Source organism: Carassius auratus, unplaced genomic scaffold (assembly GCF_003368295.1).
Source record: "Carassius auratus strain Wakin unplaced genomic scaffold, ASM336829v1 scaf_tig00215808, whole genome shotgun sequence".
Lineage (NCBI taxonomy): Eukaryota > Metazoa > Chordata > Actinopteri > Cypriniformes > Cyprinidae > Carassius > Carassius auratus.
In genome coordinates this window covers 295,357-312,474 of record NW_020528251.1, presented here as the reverse complement: position 1 = coordinate 312,474, position 17,118 = coordinate 295,357, and the positions used below count along the sequence as shown (strand labels likewise).

Genomic DNA, 17,118 nt, shown 5'->3' with positions numbered 1-17,118 from the left:
TCATAATGAACTGTAAATGGATTTGCATAATAGATGAAGCATTTTTCAAAGAGAGCTGCCTGTGCAATGATTTGAATCACGTGAAGTGGCTGGAAAAGAGTCCAACACATTCCAAGTGTTCAGTGGATGTGGATTAGTGATGTGACCAAAGGTTAAAGCAAAGAATGTGATCGGAACAGATTTTCAGAGTCTACACGTTAGACAAAATCTGTTTGGGTTACAAATTGCATTGTAATTGAGATATGAAATCAGGAATGAATTTTTACACTAGAAAAATAAGCCACACAATGTGGATTTAAAAAAAAAAAAAGATTTTTACTTTGTATCATGGTCTTTATTATGACTTTTTTTTGCCCTAACAGACTATGGCTGATATGAAAAATGTATATAAAAACGAAACAATGAAAAAAGTTCATTTAAAAAAAAATCAAGCAATGCATTTATGATCCTAAAAGCTGCAACAATAGTACAATTTAAAGCCAAAACAAGGTGTCATTCATAAAGATGCCAACAAGAGTCCCTTTTGCTGGTGTAAACAAACCAGAGGCATGTAATATGCAAATAAATATGTATAAAAAATCTGATCAGTTCATAAATATACAATATATATTGTTTATTCAAGTTGCTACATATAGGTATTTTTCATTATTTATCATTTATTACAGTACAGACATTTATGTCACCAAAATACACTAAAAGAGACTAGCAATGCACAGCTGTTAGGTCATGACTTTCAGATACCAGCGGGAGGCACCTCACAAACCCGCAAGATGAGGAGAAGCAACTACACATGAATTGTTCAAGTCTAATTAACCAAGTTGCTTATTAAATAAACCATAATTTGAAACTAAAACCATCATAGGTCCTATGTTCTGCAGTTTAAGCAATAATCTGTAGGCTTAACATGGGCAGAAAAAACCTATAGTCTTTTAATACAGTGCCCAGCAAATTGTACTGATTTCGAGGATAATCACAATATTCTGGTATTTTTTTGCCAGAATTAATTATACTGTATTTCAGGAAGAAGAAAGTTCAAAGAAAAAAAAAACATCAAGTCACGAACTGTAACAAAATTTGAAAAAACTAATTGGTAAACAGAAGGATAACATACTGACTGGTTAAGACAATTATAAGGTATTTTGTTCCTAAAGAGTGGTAACATAAGTCCAGCTTATGCCACTGCTCAACATGTAAACTACAGTAGATGATCACTTAAGATTTGTCAAATATTCAAGAATATCTATTAAAGGGGTTACCAAGACGGATGCGACCAAACATGAAAGTATAAAATATTTGCAAATAATCTCGCACCAAAACTATTTGCTTAGAATCTGATGCCAATTTTTATCAAACTGGTAAACTCAAACTATTAGGCATCTTAAAAAACAACAACAACAAAAAATATTTTTTTTACTAAATAATAAAAAAAGCGAATAATCACATCATAAGAATATATTTTTTAGGAATGCATTTTTTTTTTTTCATTTTGAATGCACCATTCTTCTCATGCAACTTTTTTGACTTGGTGTGAAGAGGCCTCAAGACTATTTTAGAGTTCAAGATCTCAATATTTTAGGTCAACAGTCCTTTGAATTTGTGGATTGTGGGCTGTGACTGTGGGCTAAACATTATAAATAGCTTTATTAGAGCTTTACAGTTCATTTCTTAGTTCAGGCATAAGTTGTTTGCATGTCTAAGACGTCAGAGAACATAAACCCTCTAGTCTAAGTGAAAGCTCAACTTCACTTCAAGGGCCTCTATATGAAATGCTTTATAGCATACTCTTCATAGCTACATATATATATTTAGATATACAGATATAAACAAACAGGTATGCAACACATTCACTGCTGTTATAGTACATTAAAACGCACGAGTTCATTAAACTCTGTATATAATTAAATGACTGTTAACCTGAAACATATTGGTTACAAAATAGTCATTTAGAATACCTACATCTTATAATATATTTCATTCTCTGAAAATATATATATATCTATATATCTCAGGATGAAGTTGAGATGATATGATTACCTTTATATTTTGTTTTGAAAATGTAAATACATTACAATAACATCCCAATAATACATAAACAGAGAATGAAGGAGGGAAAAAAGCTCCTCGATTTCTGTTCTGAGCTGTTACAGATGCCTCCTTATTTGCTCAACAATAAAGGGATGCACCAATATCATTTTTAAATACAGTTTAATAATTGTACTTTTAAATAATGCTGTAATTATATACCTATCTCCAATCAAATTCAATTTTGTCCTGCTGTCATTGTTTGTGTGCCAGCATTTATGCTACAAAGAATTATTGTATAATAGCATTGTTTTAATGGTTTTTCCCCCTTAATTTTGAGCACAGTATTGGACTGGTGCATGCCTAAAACATGGTGTCATTTTGCATCAGATATTGTAACGGGTTGCACTGGAGGCTGTGGGGTGTGTTGGCTGCCAGTCAGACAAGTGTTCCAGGTGAAGGAGGCTCAGAGCCCGACTCTTTCGGAGCGCCCCCCTCGGTGGGAAAAGGCTCCGAGTAGAGAGAGAGCTCCACAGACCTGTCATGATAAAAAAAGAAAATGAAAATGTCATCATCAGAAAACATGCATCTAATTAACTAATTAGAATAAACTAATTAAAAAACTACTCAATCCAAACCATTGTGTTAAATATAGATTTAAAGCTGCAGTCCTTAAGTTTTGCCTATTTGTCGCCATCTCGGTTTGAAAACCTGTAATTGCAGTTATTTGCGGACTTATTTTGCTCTAGTGGGTTGTGCACCGGCACAACATTAATAACATAAGCATTGCGCGAGTATGTGTATTTAGTGTGTATTATTCTGGATAAAAATGGGCAATTTATTCCATCTGTTGTGAGAAATGGCTATAAACAATCCATTACCTGCACATCCTCACATATATATGTGTGATATAGCATCCTAACTTCTTTATATTTACAGATGTGACGTAAACACACAGCGCCATGCTCGAATTGCCTGTGAAAACCTACCCATGCCACTCAAATTAGAAACCTTTATCACAAGTTTACCATTGTGAATGGAGCTAAAGGCGATAGTTCTGAACTCTGGCTGGTAATGTACTTGCTCAAATTTATTTTTGGATAATTTTTAAAACAAAACAAAAAAAAGTTAAGGACTGCAGCTTTAAGGCTTTTAAGATACATTTATTCAGGATTCATTAAAAAATGTATTACATTAATCAAAAAGTAACAGTAAAAACATTTATATTTCAAATAAATTATCTTCTTTTGAACTTCAAAAAAAAAAAAAAAAAAATAAACGTACCACTATTTCCACAAAAATAGTAAGCATCACAACTATTTAACATTGATGATAATAAAAAAAAAATTTCCGGAGCAGCAAATCAGCTTATTAAAATGATTTCTGAAGAATCATGGGACACTGAAGACTGGAGTAATGGCTGCTGAAAATTCAGCTTTGCCACCAGAGAAATAAATTACATTTTAAACTACATTAAAATTAAAAATAGTTATTCTAAATTGTAATAACATTTCAAAGTATTACTGCTTTTGCTGTATTTTTTATCAAATAAATGTTGCCTTGGTGAGCATAAGATGACTGTAACACAAAAACTAACATCCAAATGTCTTGAAAACTGACAAGCAGCCGAGCAAGAAGTAATATAATAATTTGTAAGTTTATTATTAGTATTAGTAGTACTACTACTACGGTTTCTGCTACTACTAATATAAGATCACAAATAACAGTTTCCTTTACTTTTCCAGTCTCACAAATTCTTTGATATTTTCAAGTTTTTCGTTATCATGGGAAACCTCACCTGGCATGCAAGGGATGCCCATGAAATGAAGCTGACTGAGGTATTTGACGGTGCACAGAGTACAGTGGGTCGCCTGTAACGGACTGAGGCTGGTGCACCAGGTGGTGAGTATGTGAATGGCGCATGGTGAGTCCATCGTGACCTTTGGCCATAGTGGAATAACCTAAGGCGTTCCTCAGATACCAGTCCCGGAGTCCTTCCAGAGCCAGAGCCTTGTGCAGACTGCGGGTGGAGTCCTCAGGAGTGGGCAGAGAGAACTGAGGTGGTCTGCGGCCGAGCGCTGCAGCAGTGGACAGCTCTGTGTGGTGAGGGAGCAGGTTAGGAATAGAAGAAGCTGTGGATCCAGCAGAGGGATGTGATAGGTCATACGCAGAGAACAACACGGCATCCTGTGAGTGCTGCTGTAAAGGGATGAAGGGTCCACAGGACTTTGTGCGTGTCACTTTTACCCGACGGGGTTCAGCCTCTTGACCCCGCAGCAGCATGGGGCTGTAAAAAGGTGGAGCCGCCGCCAGATGTAACTGCGAATGAGAGAAACCATTGTAGTGTGGAGGGGTGCCCGATGGAGGAGTGGAGAAGTCTGGCCAGATTCGTCCTGCTGACTGGTTCTGTTGAGCCTGGATGGGCCCCTTTTGCTGTTTGCCCCAAATGTAGTCCATCAAAATCTCATTGTAACCCATGCCACTGCTTTGGCCGCCCAGAGAGGAGCGCATTCGACCCTGGTCTTTAAATCCCATCATCTGTCTGTCTGGGCTGCCTTGATAGATCTGACGGAGCTTCCCATCTGTGAGGGACTCGGAGCTCTTGTATGGTCCAGCTCGGGGTGGCATGCCGTTGCGGGAAGGGCCGGGCTCAGGGAGACTCGAGCGGTCGAGTAGCGCCTCAGAGCTGTTGCTACGACGGGCGCGGGAACCATACGGGCAGCTGCGGCGCTCAGAAGAGGAGCCCTCTAAAGATGCCAACGGGACAAACTGAGGAACATCTGGACTACCGTACCACTGCTTTAGTGCAATACCAAAAGACATCTCCGGCCTAGCAGGAGGAGAAGACACTATCAAGTTATTATGCTTTAAATTGATCAAATCTGACAATAAACACTTATAATATTACAACAGATTTATATTTCAAACAGATGCTGTTCTATTGAATTCTTTTGAATGCAGTTCTTTAAAGAATTCTATAAAAGTGTTTCATGGTTACCACAAAAACTAAGCAGCACAACTCGTTTCAACATCGATCAGAACTGTTTCTTGAGCACCAAATCAGCATATTAGAATAATTTCTGAAAGATCACATGACACTGAAGACTGGAGGAGTAATTACTTGCCATTGCCATCACAGGAATAATAATATGCAATAATATTTCACAATATTATTGTTTTTGTTGTATTTTTGATCAAATAAATGTAGCCTTGTTGAGCATAATATTTGAGCATAAGGTTTCAAAAACATTTAAAAATAAGAAAATAACTCAGAAACCCCAAACTTTTGAATGTAGTGTATGTCTATGAATAATATATTTATTAAGTATAGCAACAAGCTAATATCAAACTATATTAGAGTATTTTATGCAGAATGTGCTATTTTGTGTTGCTGCCCATATAAGCGTGTAAGTAAATGTAAGTTTAAATGCTGCTTTAGAAGGCAGATGCCTATGTAGGCAGTAGGAAGCTCCCTAGCCATAGTGTACATATAGCAGAAGAAATGGTCAATAAATAAAAGAGCCATTACCTCATGTGGACGCTCATTGGTGCAGTACGGGACAACAGCGGTGTGGCTGGAACACTTCTGCCCTCCACATTGGATGCACTTCTTGGGAGTGAGTGACTCGGGCTGGATCAACATCCACACATTCATAAGTTAGAATTATAGTGTAAACCTCACCCATATCAGCTTGTGGAAACATCTTGTCCTCCTCCTCCGCTCACCTCACAGAGCTTGAGGCAGAGTTGCGGCGAGTCCTCATCTCATAGTAGATCTCCACAGGTGACAGCTTTCTGCAGAGCCTACTGTCAGGACTGCCTGGGGCCAGCCGGGGGTGAGACAAGGAGCGATGCTCAGGTGCCACACTGGGAGACGAATCCTCTGTGAACCACAGGTGACAGAGTTGTGTATCAAAGCTACAGCCTGTAATACACAGGCCAGTGTGGTAAAACTAATTATTGAGTAATTCTTGAGAAAAAAAAAAACAAGTATTGAGATGTACTTTCTTTGTTTCATAATGTTAAGACTTCTCACCATTGTCATGTGATGTTGAGTCTGACATTGAACTGCTCTCTGACTTCACAGTTTCCTCTAAAAGTTAAATAAAAAATGAGAATAAAAGATAAAAGAAAATGATTACACAAAGATCTAATTTTTCTATGGTCTAATAAATATATTATCATCACTATTATCTAAAAAGATATATAAAAAATATTATACAAATTAATATTTAAATATAAATAATCAGATGAAACACTTCATTCACAATGGTTTACACTACTGTACAAAAGTTTGGAGTCAGAAATATTTTTAAATGTTTTTTTAAAAAGTCTTATGCTCACAAAGGTTGCATTTATTTAATTAAAAAATACAGTAAAAACTGCAATATTGTGAAATATTATTACAATTTGAAATAAATGTTTTCTATTTTAATTAAACACTCCAGCCTTCAGTGTCACAAGATCCTTCAAAAATCAGTGTTTTCAAAAATTATCATTTATTACTCAATACATATTTTTTGTATTGAGTACATGCCATTGAAAATCAAAAAACATTGTGCAATGCCTCGTTGTGGAAGAACACAGTCGCTGCATAACTTTCCTTCGAAATTCAAATATTAGGAATGCGTGGTTGAACTTTATTTTTAATGAAGTTTCAGCTCACATGAGTAAAACATTTAGTGTTTGTTCACTTCCTATGTACACAAGACACAGGTCGAAGCAGGATTTGCAGAGAGACAGAGATTAAAAAGCAATGCTGTGCTTTCTATATTGAATCCGACAGAAATGGCGCAGCACACTTATGTGAGTAAAAAAACATTTGTACTGTGTCACTACTGCTTTGTTAGAGATCACTTTATTTGTCCTGATTATTTTTACATGTCTAACCAAAGTCACAGAAGGCTCCAAGTATGAAGGACGCAGCTTGTCAAACAGACTGTTATCCAGTCATAGCAGAGGGCTTTTACTTCCAAGACTTCAATGTGGCACGTCCATAAAAACAGTGTTTCTCAAGCCGGCCACAACAACAGGCCATTACTTATTGATTTTGATGTTTTTCAATGTAAAAACCACTTGATCGTCATAAGCAGACGTCAAACAACAGTATAAAATCATTTAAAAAGCCAGTTCATGACCCCTTTAACACTGTAAATGTCCTTTCTCTCACTTTAATCTAATTCATCCATGCTGAATAAAAGTATTAATTCCTCTAAAATAAGAATATATCTCCTACTGACCCCAAACTTTCCAGCAGTAGTGTAAAAGGCCAGTACGATAGTTAAATTTTTTTCTAAATTCTCTGTGCAAGCTATTTGTTTAAAACTAATGATCAGGTAATTTATTAATATCAAAGTCTGTCAACATGTGTCCATTGTCCTTTTCAAGCAAAGGCAACAGTCTTGGAAAATAAGGGGAAATGACTCAGTTACCATGCACTTCCTGTAGAGACATTCCCAATGTGTGCACATGTTATCAAATTACCAATGCTTACCAGAAACTGTTTTGCGCTTTTGTGAGTGTGTGTTACCTGTGTGGCATCCCCGATGAACAGTCCTCTTACTATGCAATGCATTTTTATCAGAATCGATGCTCCGGCGCAGGGCACCACTGAAGAGAGCCTTCATCTGTCGTCGCTGACCTGCGTCATCCTACATGGAAGACAGATATGGCTGTTATTGTATAAACCTGTTAGGAGAATCCTTCTATTAGCTTTCAGAAATCAGACTCACCTCTCCTTTTGAGGTAATGTGAGGGGCCAGACCAGCTCGGCGCTGAACAAAGGGAGGTCTTTCCCCTTCTTCTAAAGGAAAATCCTGTGGCAGCTTCCCAGTGAGCTCCTGTACAGACATTTGAATTAATGCAAATCCTAAAATCACATATCGAATAAGATAATTCACTTTCAGAACAAAAAGAAAGAAAAAATGAATAAATCGTGTATACAGCTGGGTGCACATTTCCTTCACTGGTGAAGTCACCATTTGTTTTTGTTTTTGTTTTTTTTTTTAGAGAGAGAACATTATTTTATAATGACTGCCCAAAAGTAAAATACTGCTTTAAAGATGTATTAATTTCCTCACCGCCTCCAGAAGACACACTTGTCGCAGTTCTCCGAGACGGCTGTTCAAAAGGCTCTGCAGACTCTGCTTTCGCTCCTGCAGTTCTGAGATCCGCTCCACTTGCAGCTTGCTGTCCTGACAGCCCTGGACATCTGTGCATGATGCGCATGAAACAGAAAGCCAAAGTTCAAATTAGATTTACACTTTCACACTTCCATTATTTTGTATTAAATAAATGCCGCTTTGGTGAGCATAAGAGACACAAAAGGTGTTTACGGTAAGTATGAGCATGCAAAATTCAATATCCAAGATTGACCCACACAAAAATCTATAGTACATATTTTGCTTCAATACTCAATTATCAATATGGAAATAAGCAGACTCACCTGGAGCCCCTAAGCCCATGGCAGTGATGAGGCGACCTTTGACCTCCATAGAATGGATTTGAGGAAGTCTTGTGAAGTCTTTAGCTCCCAATTACCCTCAGCTCCTGCAGACAAAGAATTTTGATCTAATTAATAAGGTATAATTTGAGCTACAAGTGAACCGAGACTGATTTGAGAGCCTCCAATCACCTTATATTTTGAGTCACGTGAGGCATGTCCGTTCAGTGTTGTGGTCCACAATGCTGCAGTATCCCAATGGCCTGCAGGGGAGCCACTGTGCGACTTCTCAAATTACTGCTGAGCCCTTAGTAGTCAGGAAAAAAAAAACAACTACATATGTTTGTTAAACACAAACTGAAAACTTCTATTTGTTTCTGCTGGCTGTAACATAGTCCTCTAAATGATGTCTTATATAAAAGTTGAATGGCTCGTTCTGCCACAAAACATAATTTAAAGACATCAGAATTATTTTTTTTAAAGAGGCAAACAGCACTATCAAAAAAATAAAAAATTAAAAAATTAAAAAAAAATCACTGCCATACTTACATTGCTGCTCAGCCTCTAAATAATTTATTAAACAATTAGCTCTCTTCTTTCTGGAAATTACGTCATGACAGGGTAACATGACCGAAGGTGTGAAAGTGAGAGCCCATATCAGGTTATTGTGGCAACTGGCAACCCAGGTTACCCAACAAGTGATTCAAATCTTGGTTTGCAGTCTACTGACAGCTATATGAACACATAACTCATATTCATATGAATGGGCAACATTTAATAAAAATACTGTGTATTTTATGTCTCTTTAATGTCAGCATTTTCACCTAAAAAAATTTAATTCTGTCATTAATTACTCATCCTCATGTCATTCAAAGCCATAAGACCTTTGTTCATTTTTTGAACATAAATTAAGATATTTTTGAAGAAAGCAAAGATAGACCGCAATGCATCCTGCATCAGCAGCACCACATACATGCGTTGTGGTATTCTCATGAACGCGCATCAAAGACTGATATGGAAGAGAAGAAATTGTTCAATAAAGTCATTATTTTAGTTTTCTTTGCACACAAATCCATAAAATTACTGTTGAACCACCGATGTCATATGGATTATGTTAATGATGTCTTTAATACCTTTATGGCCCTTGAACTTTGTAGTTGTGTTGCTGTCTATGCAGGGTCAGAAAGCTCTCGGATTTCATCAAAAATATCTTAATTTGTGTTCTGAAGATGAACTTAGGTCAGAACTGACGAGCATGAGTAATTAATGACAGAATTTTCATTTTTGGGTGAACTATCCCTTTAAGATCACTAATGAAAATTATTCACTGGCATAAATAATAAACCATTAATAAAAAATTTATTCTAAACATGAATGAAAAAATAACAACCCTGCATACTGACATCAGTTTAAAATCACCCTGTATGCATTTTACTTTTTTTAAATTATAGATGTAAAATATATATATATAATCATAAAATGGTAAATGTTGCAAAACCGTTTATTGAATCACAATTGTAGTATAAAGGCTGCTGGCAAAACTTGGAGAGAACAAGCAGGATGTGTTTTTGTTTGTTAGGAAGTGGCATTGATCGTGTGGTTTCGATAGGTGGCTGGGAATGCATCCAAAAAAATTTATACAAAAAACGACAAACCACCATGTGCCAGCTAAACAGACAACATTGAACCCTAAGTGTAAGTAGGTGAGTAAATAAATGAGACTAAATATTCAAAACAAGAAGCTCTCACCATTCATATAGGAGCAATTGAACAAATAAGATTCTTCAAAACACTACAAGCACATCTGGTGGACACATGCTAACAGATATCACACACCACAACTCTTGTAGAGACCTGGCAAAGAGCATGATGGGTGGAGATATGGAAGGATAGATGCTCAGAGATCAAAACCCAACTCTGGGGGAATGATGAGAGAGATATAAACAAGGGATTTATGGGAATTTGATGACAAAGCACCCAATGTCCTAGGACAAAACGTGCAAGAAAGTGTGAGAGAAGGAAAAAGCACACAACAAACACACAAAACTCAATTAAAAAAAATACTAATATGCGATTACCAAGCATATTTAAATATCTTTATTAAAAATACCCTCATAATTCCACATTTTGCCCAGTGTTTGCTCCATGTTGTGATAAAAGACATTTATGCTGCTGTTTATGTATTTACAAAACTGTCCGTTTTCATATTATTGGGCCAGTGTATGTTAATAATAATAAAGTTCAATGTTTCATTTTAAGGAAATGTTTGTTACTTTTGCACGGTGTATGGCTGCAAGTTCTTGTCACATGTAAAACCTGACTCCTGAAGCAAAGCCAGTTAGTGTCTCAAAGGGTTAAATCTGACATTTTTAAAACATTCATAACTTTCATTGACTGTCTACCTAAAACGACTGATTTGAAGCTGACTGTTTCTGTTGACAACCATCAAACAACAAAACATACAGTGTGTGAAATGACCAGCTTTAGCAGGTGGGACTGTATACACAGCTGACTCCAATGAACTGTATCTAATCGTTTCAGGAAAATCCATATCCGTCAAAATCAACATTTATTTGTTACTGAAAAAGCGATGCTTTTATAAATGATACATTTTAATGGTCTTCATTTTACATATGTTATTCCCATCAACTAAAAAGAAAACACGAGTCAAAGGAGGGGACAATCCTTCCTATAAACTTCCTTGAAAGCAATTACGTTAGACTGTTTATAACGTATTACACTCTTGAGCAACTGGAAAAACATTTTGGTTTAACAGCCTAACGTTAAGTAGTTTCAAGTACTTACCTTGACAAAATTCTGAGAATATATCCACAAAAGGACAGAAAAAGCATGCTTATTATATAGTCTGATTTCATTAACGTGTTACGCTTGACGTGGTCTCTAACGCACGAACTCAACAGTTTCTCGCGTTTCTTCTGCTGCTGCAACTCAAGCAAGTCATTTCTACGAGCCCTAAAGGCAACAAGGGCGAAACCATCTACACGGGCTGAAGGGGGTTAGTTACTGATAGAATGGATAGAAAAGATTAAACTTTAACATTTTTAAAGAAATTATAAGATCGTTATCTTTCGAGATAATTCGTCTATATATAAACCGCATAAAATGTCATTCATGTCCAAAATGGCGATATAAGTCTAGGTTATCCAGGCAACTCATTTCAATAGTTTCGTCTGAAAAGCAAACAGGTGAGACTTTGGCGTCCGTGACAACCATATGGTTTCTAACTTAAACGTGGCAGACATGAATTATTTACTCTGATTGCAGCACTTGGAAATTTATGGAAAACATTTTTTTTTTTAAGTATAAGCGGTTTATCTAACACATGCGTCAAGTTAGTTGCAAAGGTAGATGTAGGGAATCTCAATAACCATTGTATATTTAAAGGGACAGTACACCCCCAAAAAAGATAATGCTGTCATCATTAACTCACATTGTGGTTTCCAAATATGTATGATTTTCTTTCTTCTGCAGAACTCAAAAAAAAAAATTAGCTGAAACAAAATGCATGGAAACAGAAACATGAATCATGATTGAAAATGCCAAAATCACCATAAAGGTTTAATTAAAATTGTCCATTAAATGTACTGATTGGCATAGAATAATTCTAAAATAGTGATGCAGATACTTTTATTTATACTTTTTTAATAGTAATTTTGCATCCTTTTAAAAGCTGAGCCTTTTTGGTCCATTCATTCTCATTAAATAAAAAAAGTGACTAGTACACTTCATGATTTCTCATTTTGTCTTCCACAGCTGAAAATATGTCATGGGTTTTGAACGACATGAGGGTGAATAATTGACGACTGAATTTTAAACTATTCCTTTAAGTCAATAGTCATGTGGTCAAACAAATGTTAACTGTCAGCAGTGATTACTTAGCAAGTTACTGACCTCTGCATGCAGCATTCCTCTCAACTTTCTTCTGTGCTTAGGAAAAACAGCTGTGACAACAGTGCAGTTAATTATTTTATTTTAAAACGCATTTACAGTATTTAAGCTTTAAAACGATCAAGCATTATGTGATTCAGTGCCAAGTCAGTGTGTTAAAAAGTCAACCAAAGAACATCTGGGACATACAACATACCTGCGTTTCTTTCTTTTTTTTCTTTTTTGCCAAATAAATGTTTAAATTGAATGTTTCACAAACTAGTGTCTAATTGGTATAAATTCATACAATCTCATTTGTATGTTTTAGTACAATATGCTTACACCCCACTGACAGATAGGTTAAGCATCTTACAAATTCATGTGAAATCGCCACCTCGTAAAAATACCTGTAGTTATGTTTCATCATGAGATTGGGTTGTAGTTTCTAAGGGATGCTGCAACACTACCATACTCAATAACATGAGCAGGATGACACCAGCAGACTATGAACAGGCAGCCTAGAAAATTTATGACACGCTTTTCCTGCACATGACAGCATGGTGAATTGGCATAGCAGAGGGAACTGACGCTATTTGCAACCTTGAAACCTTATTGTAGAAATTGGAGGGGTTGAGATTAGCACTTGGGGGAGAAGTGCTTTCTCAAAGCAGACAAAGGCAATTCCAGGGACCTGTCATGACCTGTCTCTCATTTGCACTGCCCTGTTTTAGCACACCAATAGGAGGACTCTGGCACACAAAGAAATGGAGGATTACTGCTTGGAGATTACGCTGCTTCTCACTTTCTGTCTTGCTCTGGCCATTGCATCACGTCGGAGTTCAAAATACCACAGAGATGCAATGAAAAGTGTTTCTGGGTCAATGACAAAATTACTTGAGCATCATCTAATGGGCCATGCTGCGAGTGTAATCATGCATTCTGCAAGTAAACAAAAAGACATAATTGAGGACACATTTAAATTGACATGGAGTGTTGATAGTCTCCAAAGCAATTTGACTGTAATTATTAACAACTGTAGGTCAGGAAATATAAAATAATTCAACAAGAATGTGTATTGCCCTTATGAGCATAAACACTGCAGGTGGGGTCTTTTTTATTAATTTATCATTGATCAGTGTAAACCTATAGCAGTGATTTGTGAGCAAATTTGTCAAAAGTAAGCTCAAAGACCATTAGTAAAGGGCAAAAGTGATAAAGAGGACCGTTCTCCATATAATAATATATAGCATATTCCTCTGAGGCACAAAGCAAGTGTGACCAGCAGTGACCCTCCGTCCTTATATCTGATTCTCAAGAACAACCAGCTGCTGTCCTGCCAAATGCTTTGATCTCTGCAGATCAGGTTACAGGGGGCAAACTGCAACCACTATGTTCAAACTACTTTAGCAGCTACAGAATTGAGAACCTGCCGTCTTAAGCTCTTGATGCTTGGTGTTCTTCATGCTTACAGCCATCGGAAAACCTAGTGATCTTCTATAAACATTAAACAAGTATATTATCCTTCATATGCATACAGCAGCCAACAACATAAATGGAACAAAAAAATAGATATTTGATGTTTTTATACAAGAAGATACAAGTATAATAATGTTTAAAATGTTTTGTGTGCAGAAAGAAAAAACTTTTCATTTGTTCATGAAGTGAGCAGTAATGCACTACAGAACATCAGAGCCTTACAAAACACCACAAAAAAACCTAAAATCTCTCCTAGAATAGATGGATGGCAGCTTAAAAGTGTGTTGTTTCTGCCTGAGTAATTGTTCAACTCCTCTTTCTTGTCCACCCAAAGATGAAATTCTTTTCTCCATGTTTTCTTTACTGGATAAACAAAGACAAAACAGACGGTCAGCAACAAAGCTGACCACAGCTTGGCAACACTGTGGTAAATCCCTCTGTGAAAACATGTACATTTCACAGCCTAGCCAGGGTGGAGACAGTGTTTTGCCACCTCAGACCCTGTCCTGGGGTCAGACAGCATGGCAGCTGGACAGATCACAGAAAGACACTTGTCTGGACACTAACACTCACACCCTGCACAATAGTTTGTGGTCATGACTCAAGCCTTTAAAGGGATGGTTGGTTCACCCAAAAATGTACATTTGGTCATCATTCTCATGTCAGTCCATGACAATTTTATCTTCTGTGGAATATAAAAAATAAGATATTTTGAAAAGTGTCTCAGTGTTGTCTTTGTCAATACAATGAAATGGGTTTTATTATCCCTTTATGCAATTAGCTGTGGTCTCTATATATTGTCACTTCCTATAATCATCTAAAATACTGCAAACTCAAGAGACAAGGGTGAAAATGTAACAAGCTAAACAGATGTTCCCTGAAATTCCCAGCATGAGCCTTAAGTGCCTGCTTGTGTGCACAAGGTTACAACATCAAGCTACAATTAACTGAGTTTGAACTCTTTTTTTTTTGCCAGTGCGCCCTGGATAGGAAGGAGCTCAAAAACAAAAGAGATCTGCTGAAAATACACTCTTGACACTGCTAGACGGAGCAGGAAATCTGTGCTTTGCAAAGCGGAGTGAGTCAGAGTCTAGACACTTCAAACCACACTCACCATCCTCAGCTATCGCAGTGAACTCAGTGGGACATGATTGAGAGAGCTTCAATCATAGTAGCGCAGTTCATGTGCCATGATAGGCAAAATGTAAATGTCTCGTTTTAAATTAATGGGCAAATGTATTGCTTGTCATACAAATTAAGCATTATTATATAGGCTAGATGAAAAAAAAATAATAATAATCACATGATAGTACGAATGCCACACAAACGACCCCTTGTCAAATGAGTTTTGGATCAGCAGATCAGTAGTGTTCCTGTTAACAAACTATTAAAATCAGTTTTGTTAACTGATATAAAGCTAACAATAAAATAGAAATGTTAGATGAATTACAAAACTTAAACTAAAAACCTAAATAAATGTAAATGAAAGCTAAATATAAATCTTAAAAAGAAAAAAAAAGTCTCTCTCAGCATGCTTCCATCAGGCATCAAATATATATAAAAAAAGGACAAAAACACATCAAATTACTGAAATTTTAAAATAATATAAAATACAAAACTAATTAAATAAAATGCCATTAAAATGACTCAAGGGTGTTCATGAAACATTTATTTATGCTTTATAGCTTGATTCAAATTATAACTAGCAGTTGACAACTGGATATAAAGTTATTAGAGTTGATTTATTGTGGGGGGGAAATAATGTTCAAGCATTCTTTCTGATGTCTTTTAGTACATTTATGGACGAAACAATTAAGAATAATAAGACTATGGAGAACAAATCGGTGTTCACTCAAGACACACAAAATGAGTTCTTATTTGCATACCGCATACTAGCACAATATATATTGTTATGCAATAAGAAAGCAGCAAGACTTTTATTGGATAATGGATTATTATTATTATTATTTACCTGAGTCCAGCCACCTACTACTGGCGATGTAGCCTGCGTCACTGAACGAATCTTTTCAGTAACTGATTCGAACTATTCGAATCACTTAAATGAATCAAACTGAGACACACGCCACGATAGATACGTAGTATCGCATTATTGATCAGAGTGGCTTTTCCAAAAGAACGCGTGCATTTATACACGACACATTATTGTTTATCAATCCAAGCCGACAAATAAGTGTGACTGTTTTGCATCAATAATCCATCGCATAGCAACATGCCACAGAAAATCCCATTGAAAGCCACACGCGATGCTTTCATCAGCAAGAACTACAATACTGGATGAATGAGTCGCGGATAAGAGAATGTGAACATCTTCAGTGACAGGATATTTTCATACAAACATTCAGCACAACACCAAAAAAAAAAAGATGTTTTTTAAACAGGACAGCAAGCAGTTTCCTCCTCATGCGTCCCTGCATTTTAGGAATCACATTCGGTGTCTGCCATATCCAGCCCACATATAAATCTAGTGATATTTATATTTAATATATTAAGTTACTCTCTTAACAGCTTGTCTGTTCGAAGAGACGCGACGTTTAAGAGAGGATAACGTAAGAAAATACCATGCATACGGACCTGCGATGCCAATTAATATTCATCTGCGGCTCTCCTCAGTCACATCCTGCAGATCACATCCTCGCCTTCACGCAAAACACACACAGGGTCCCCGCATCACGCCGGAAGGATATTATAACAACATCTCTCACTATTCAGCAGTCACCCAGGTATCCAGTGTAAAGCGCGGTCACGCCTCTGGAACAAGACTGGCAAACAGAGAAGAGCAACACGCATCCACTTGACTGAGATTAACTCTTTCAGTCTCGCCCATTTGACAAACTACACACAGTTTCTTAACTGCGGTTTGCGTTGCTTTCTAGTATGTTAACAGACTGTTTGCAACGAAAATCTACGAAATCAACGGGGTGGGGGGGATATAGGTCCACATTCCAGTGGACGACTTTTCATTAGCAATTAATAAACTGTTTATGAGAGTAAATAGAGTTTTATATTTCAAAATATTTCATTATATTTTATCTTAATAACGACATATGCCTACTTAAAAACTAATTTTAAGTTCAATTTTGCACGAACTGAATGCTGAAGTGCAGTTGTACTGTGTCATGGCGCCCCCTTTGGCGTATGTGTGAATTGCGTATTTAATCCATGATAGCGCAGAAGAAAATTGGCGTGGATGCTGCAGCAACTGTGGTAAAGCGACTTTTCGTTAATCCATCATTTAATTATGCTATTGAATAAGGAAAAACACTACAGCA

General features: G+C 36.6%; 1 protein-coding gene across 4 annotated transcripts; it reads right to left on the bottom strand.

Moving 5' to 3' along the window:
- Positions 1 to 598: 598 nt before the first annotated feature.
- LOC113095905 (coiled-coil domain-containing protein 120) lies at positions 599 to 16,621 on the bottom strand. Of its 4 annotated transcripts, none has more exons than XM_026261230.1 (11): positions 16,421 to 16,621; positions 8,657 to 8,771; positions 8,468 to 8,571; positions 8,103 to 8,233; positions 7,755 to 7,862; positions 7,553 to 7,673; positions 6,059 to 6,115; positions 5,749 to 5,947; positions 5,552 to 5,653; positions 3,821 to 4,852; positions 599 to 2,560 (listed from the first exon to the last, which is right to left on the bottom strand). In XM_026261230.1, exons 3-11 carry the CDS (start codon positions 8,514 to 8,516, stop codon positions 2,461 to 2,463), a joined length of 1,899 nt encoding a protein of 632 aa, XP_026117015.1. In that variant the 5' UTR covers positions 8,517 to 8,571; positions 8,657 to 8,771; positions 16,421 to 16,621; the 3' UTR covers positions 599 to 2,460. The 4 variants fall into 4 exon arrangements, with proteins under 4 accessions (XP_026117015.1, XP_026117016.1, XP_026117014.1 ...); XM_026261231.1 differs by lacking the exon at positions 16,421 to 16,621 and adding an exon at positions 11,270 to 11,738 and having other exon boundaries at positions 8,657 to 8,797; XM_026261229.1 differs by lacking the exon at positions 16,421 to 16,621 and adding an exon at positions 11,270 to 11,738.
- Positions 16,622 to 17,118: the final 497 nt, after the last annotated feature.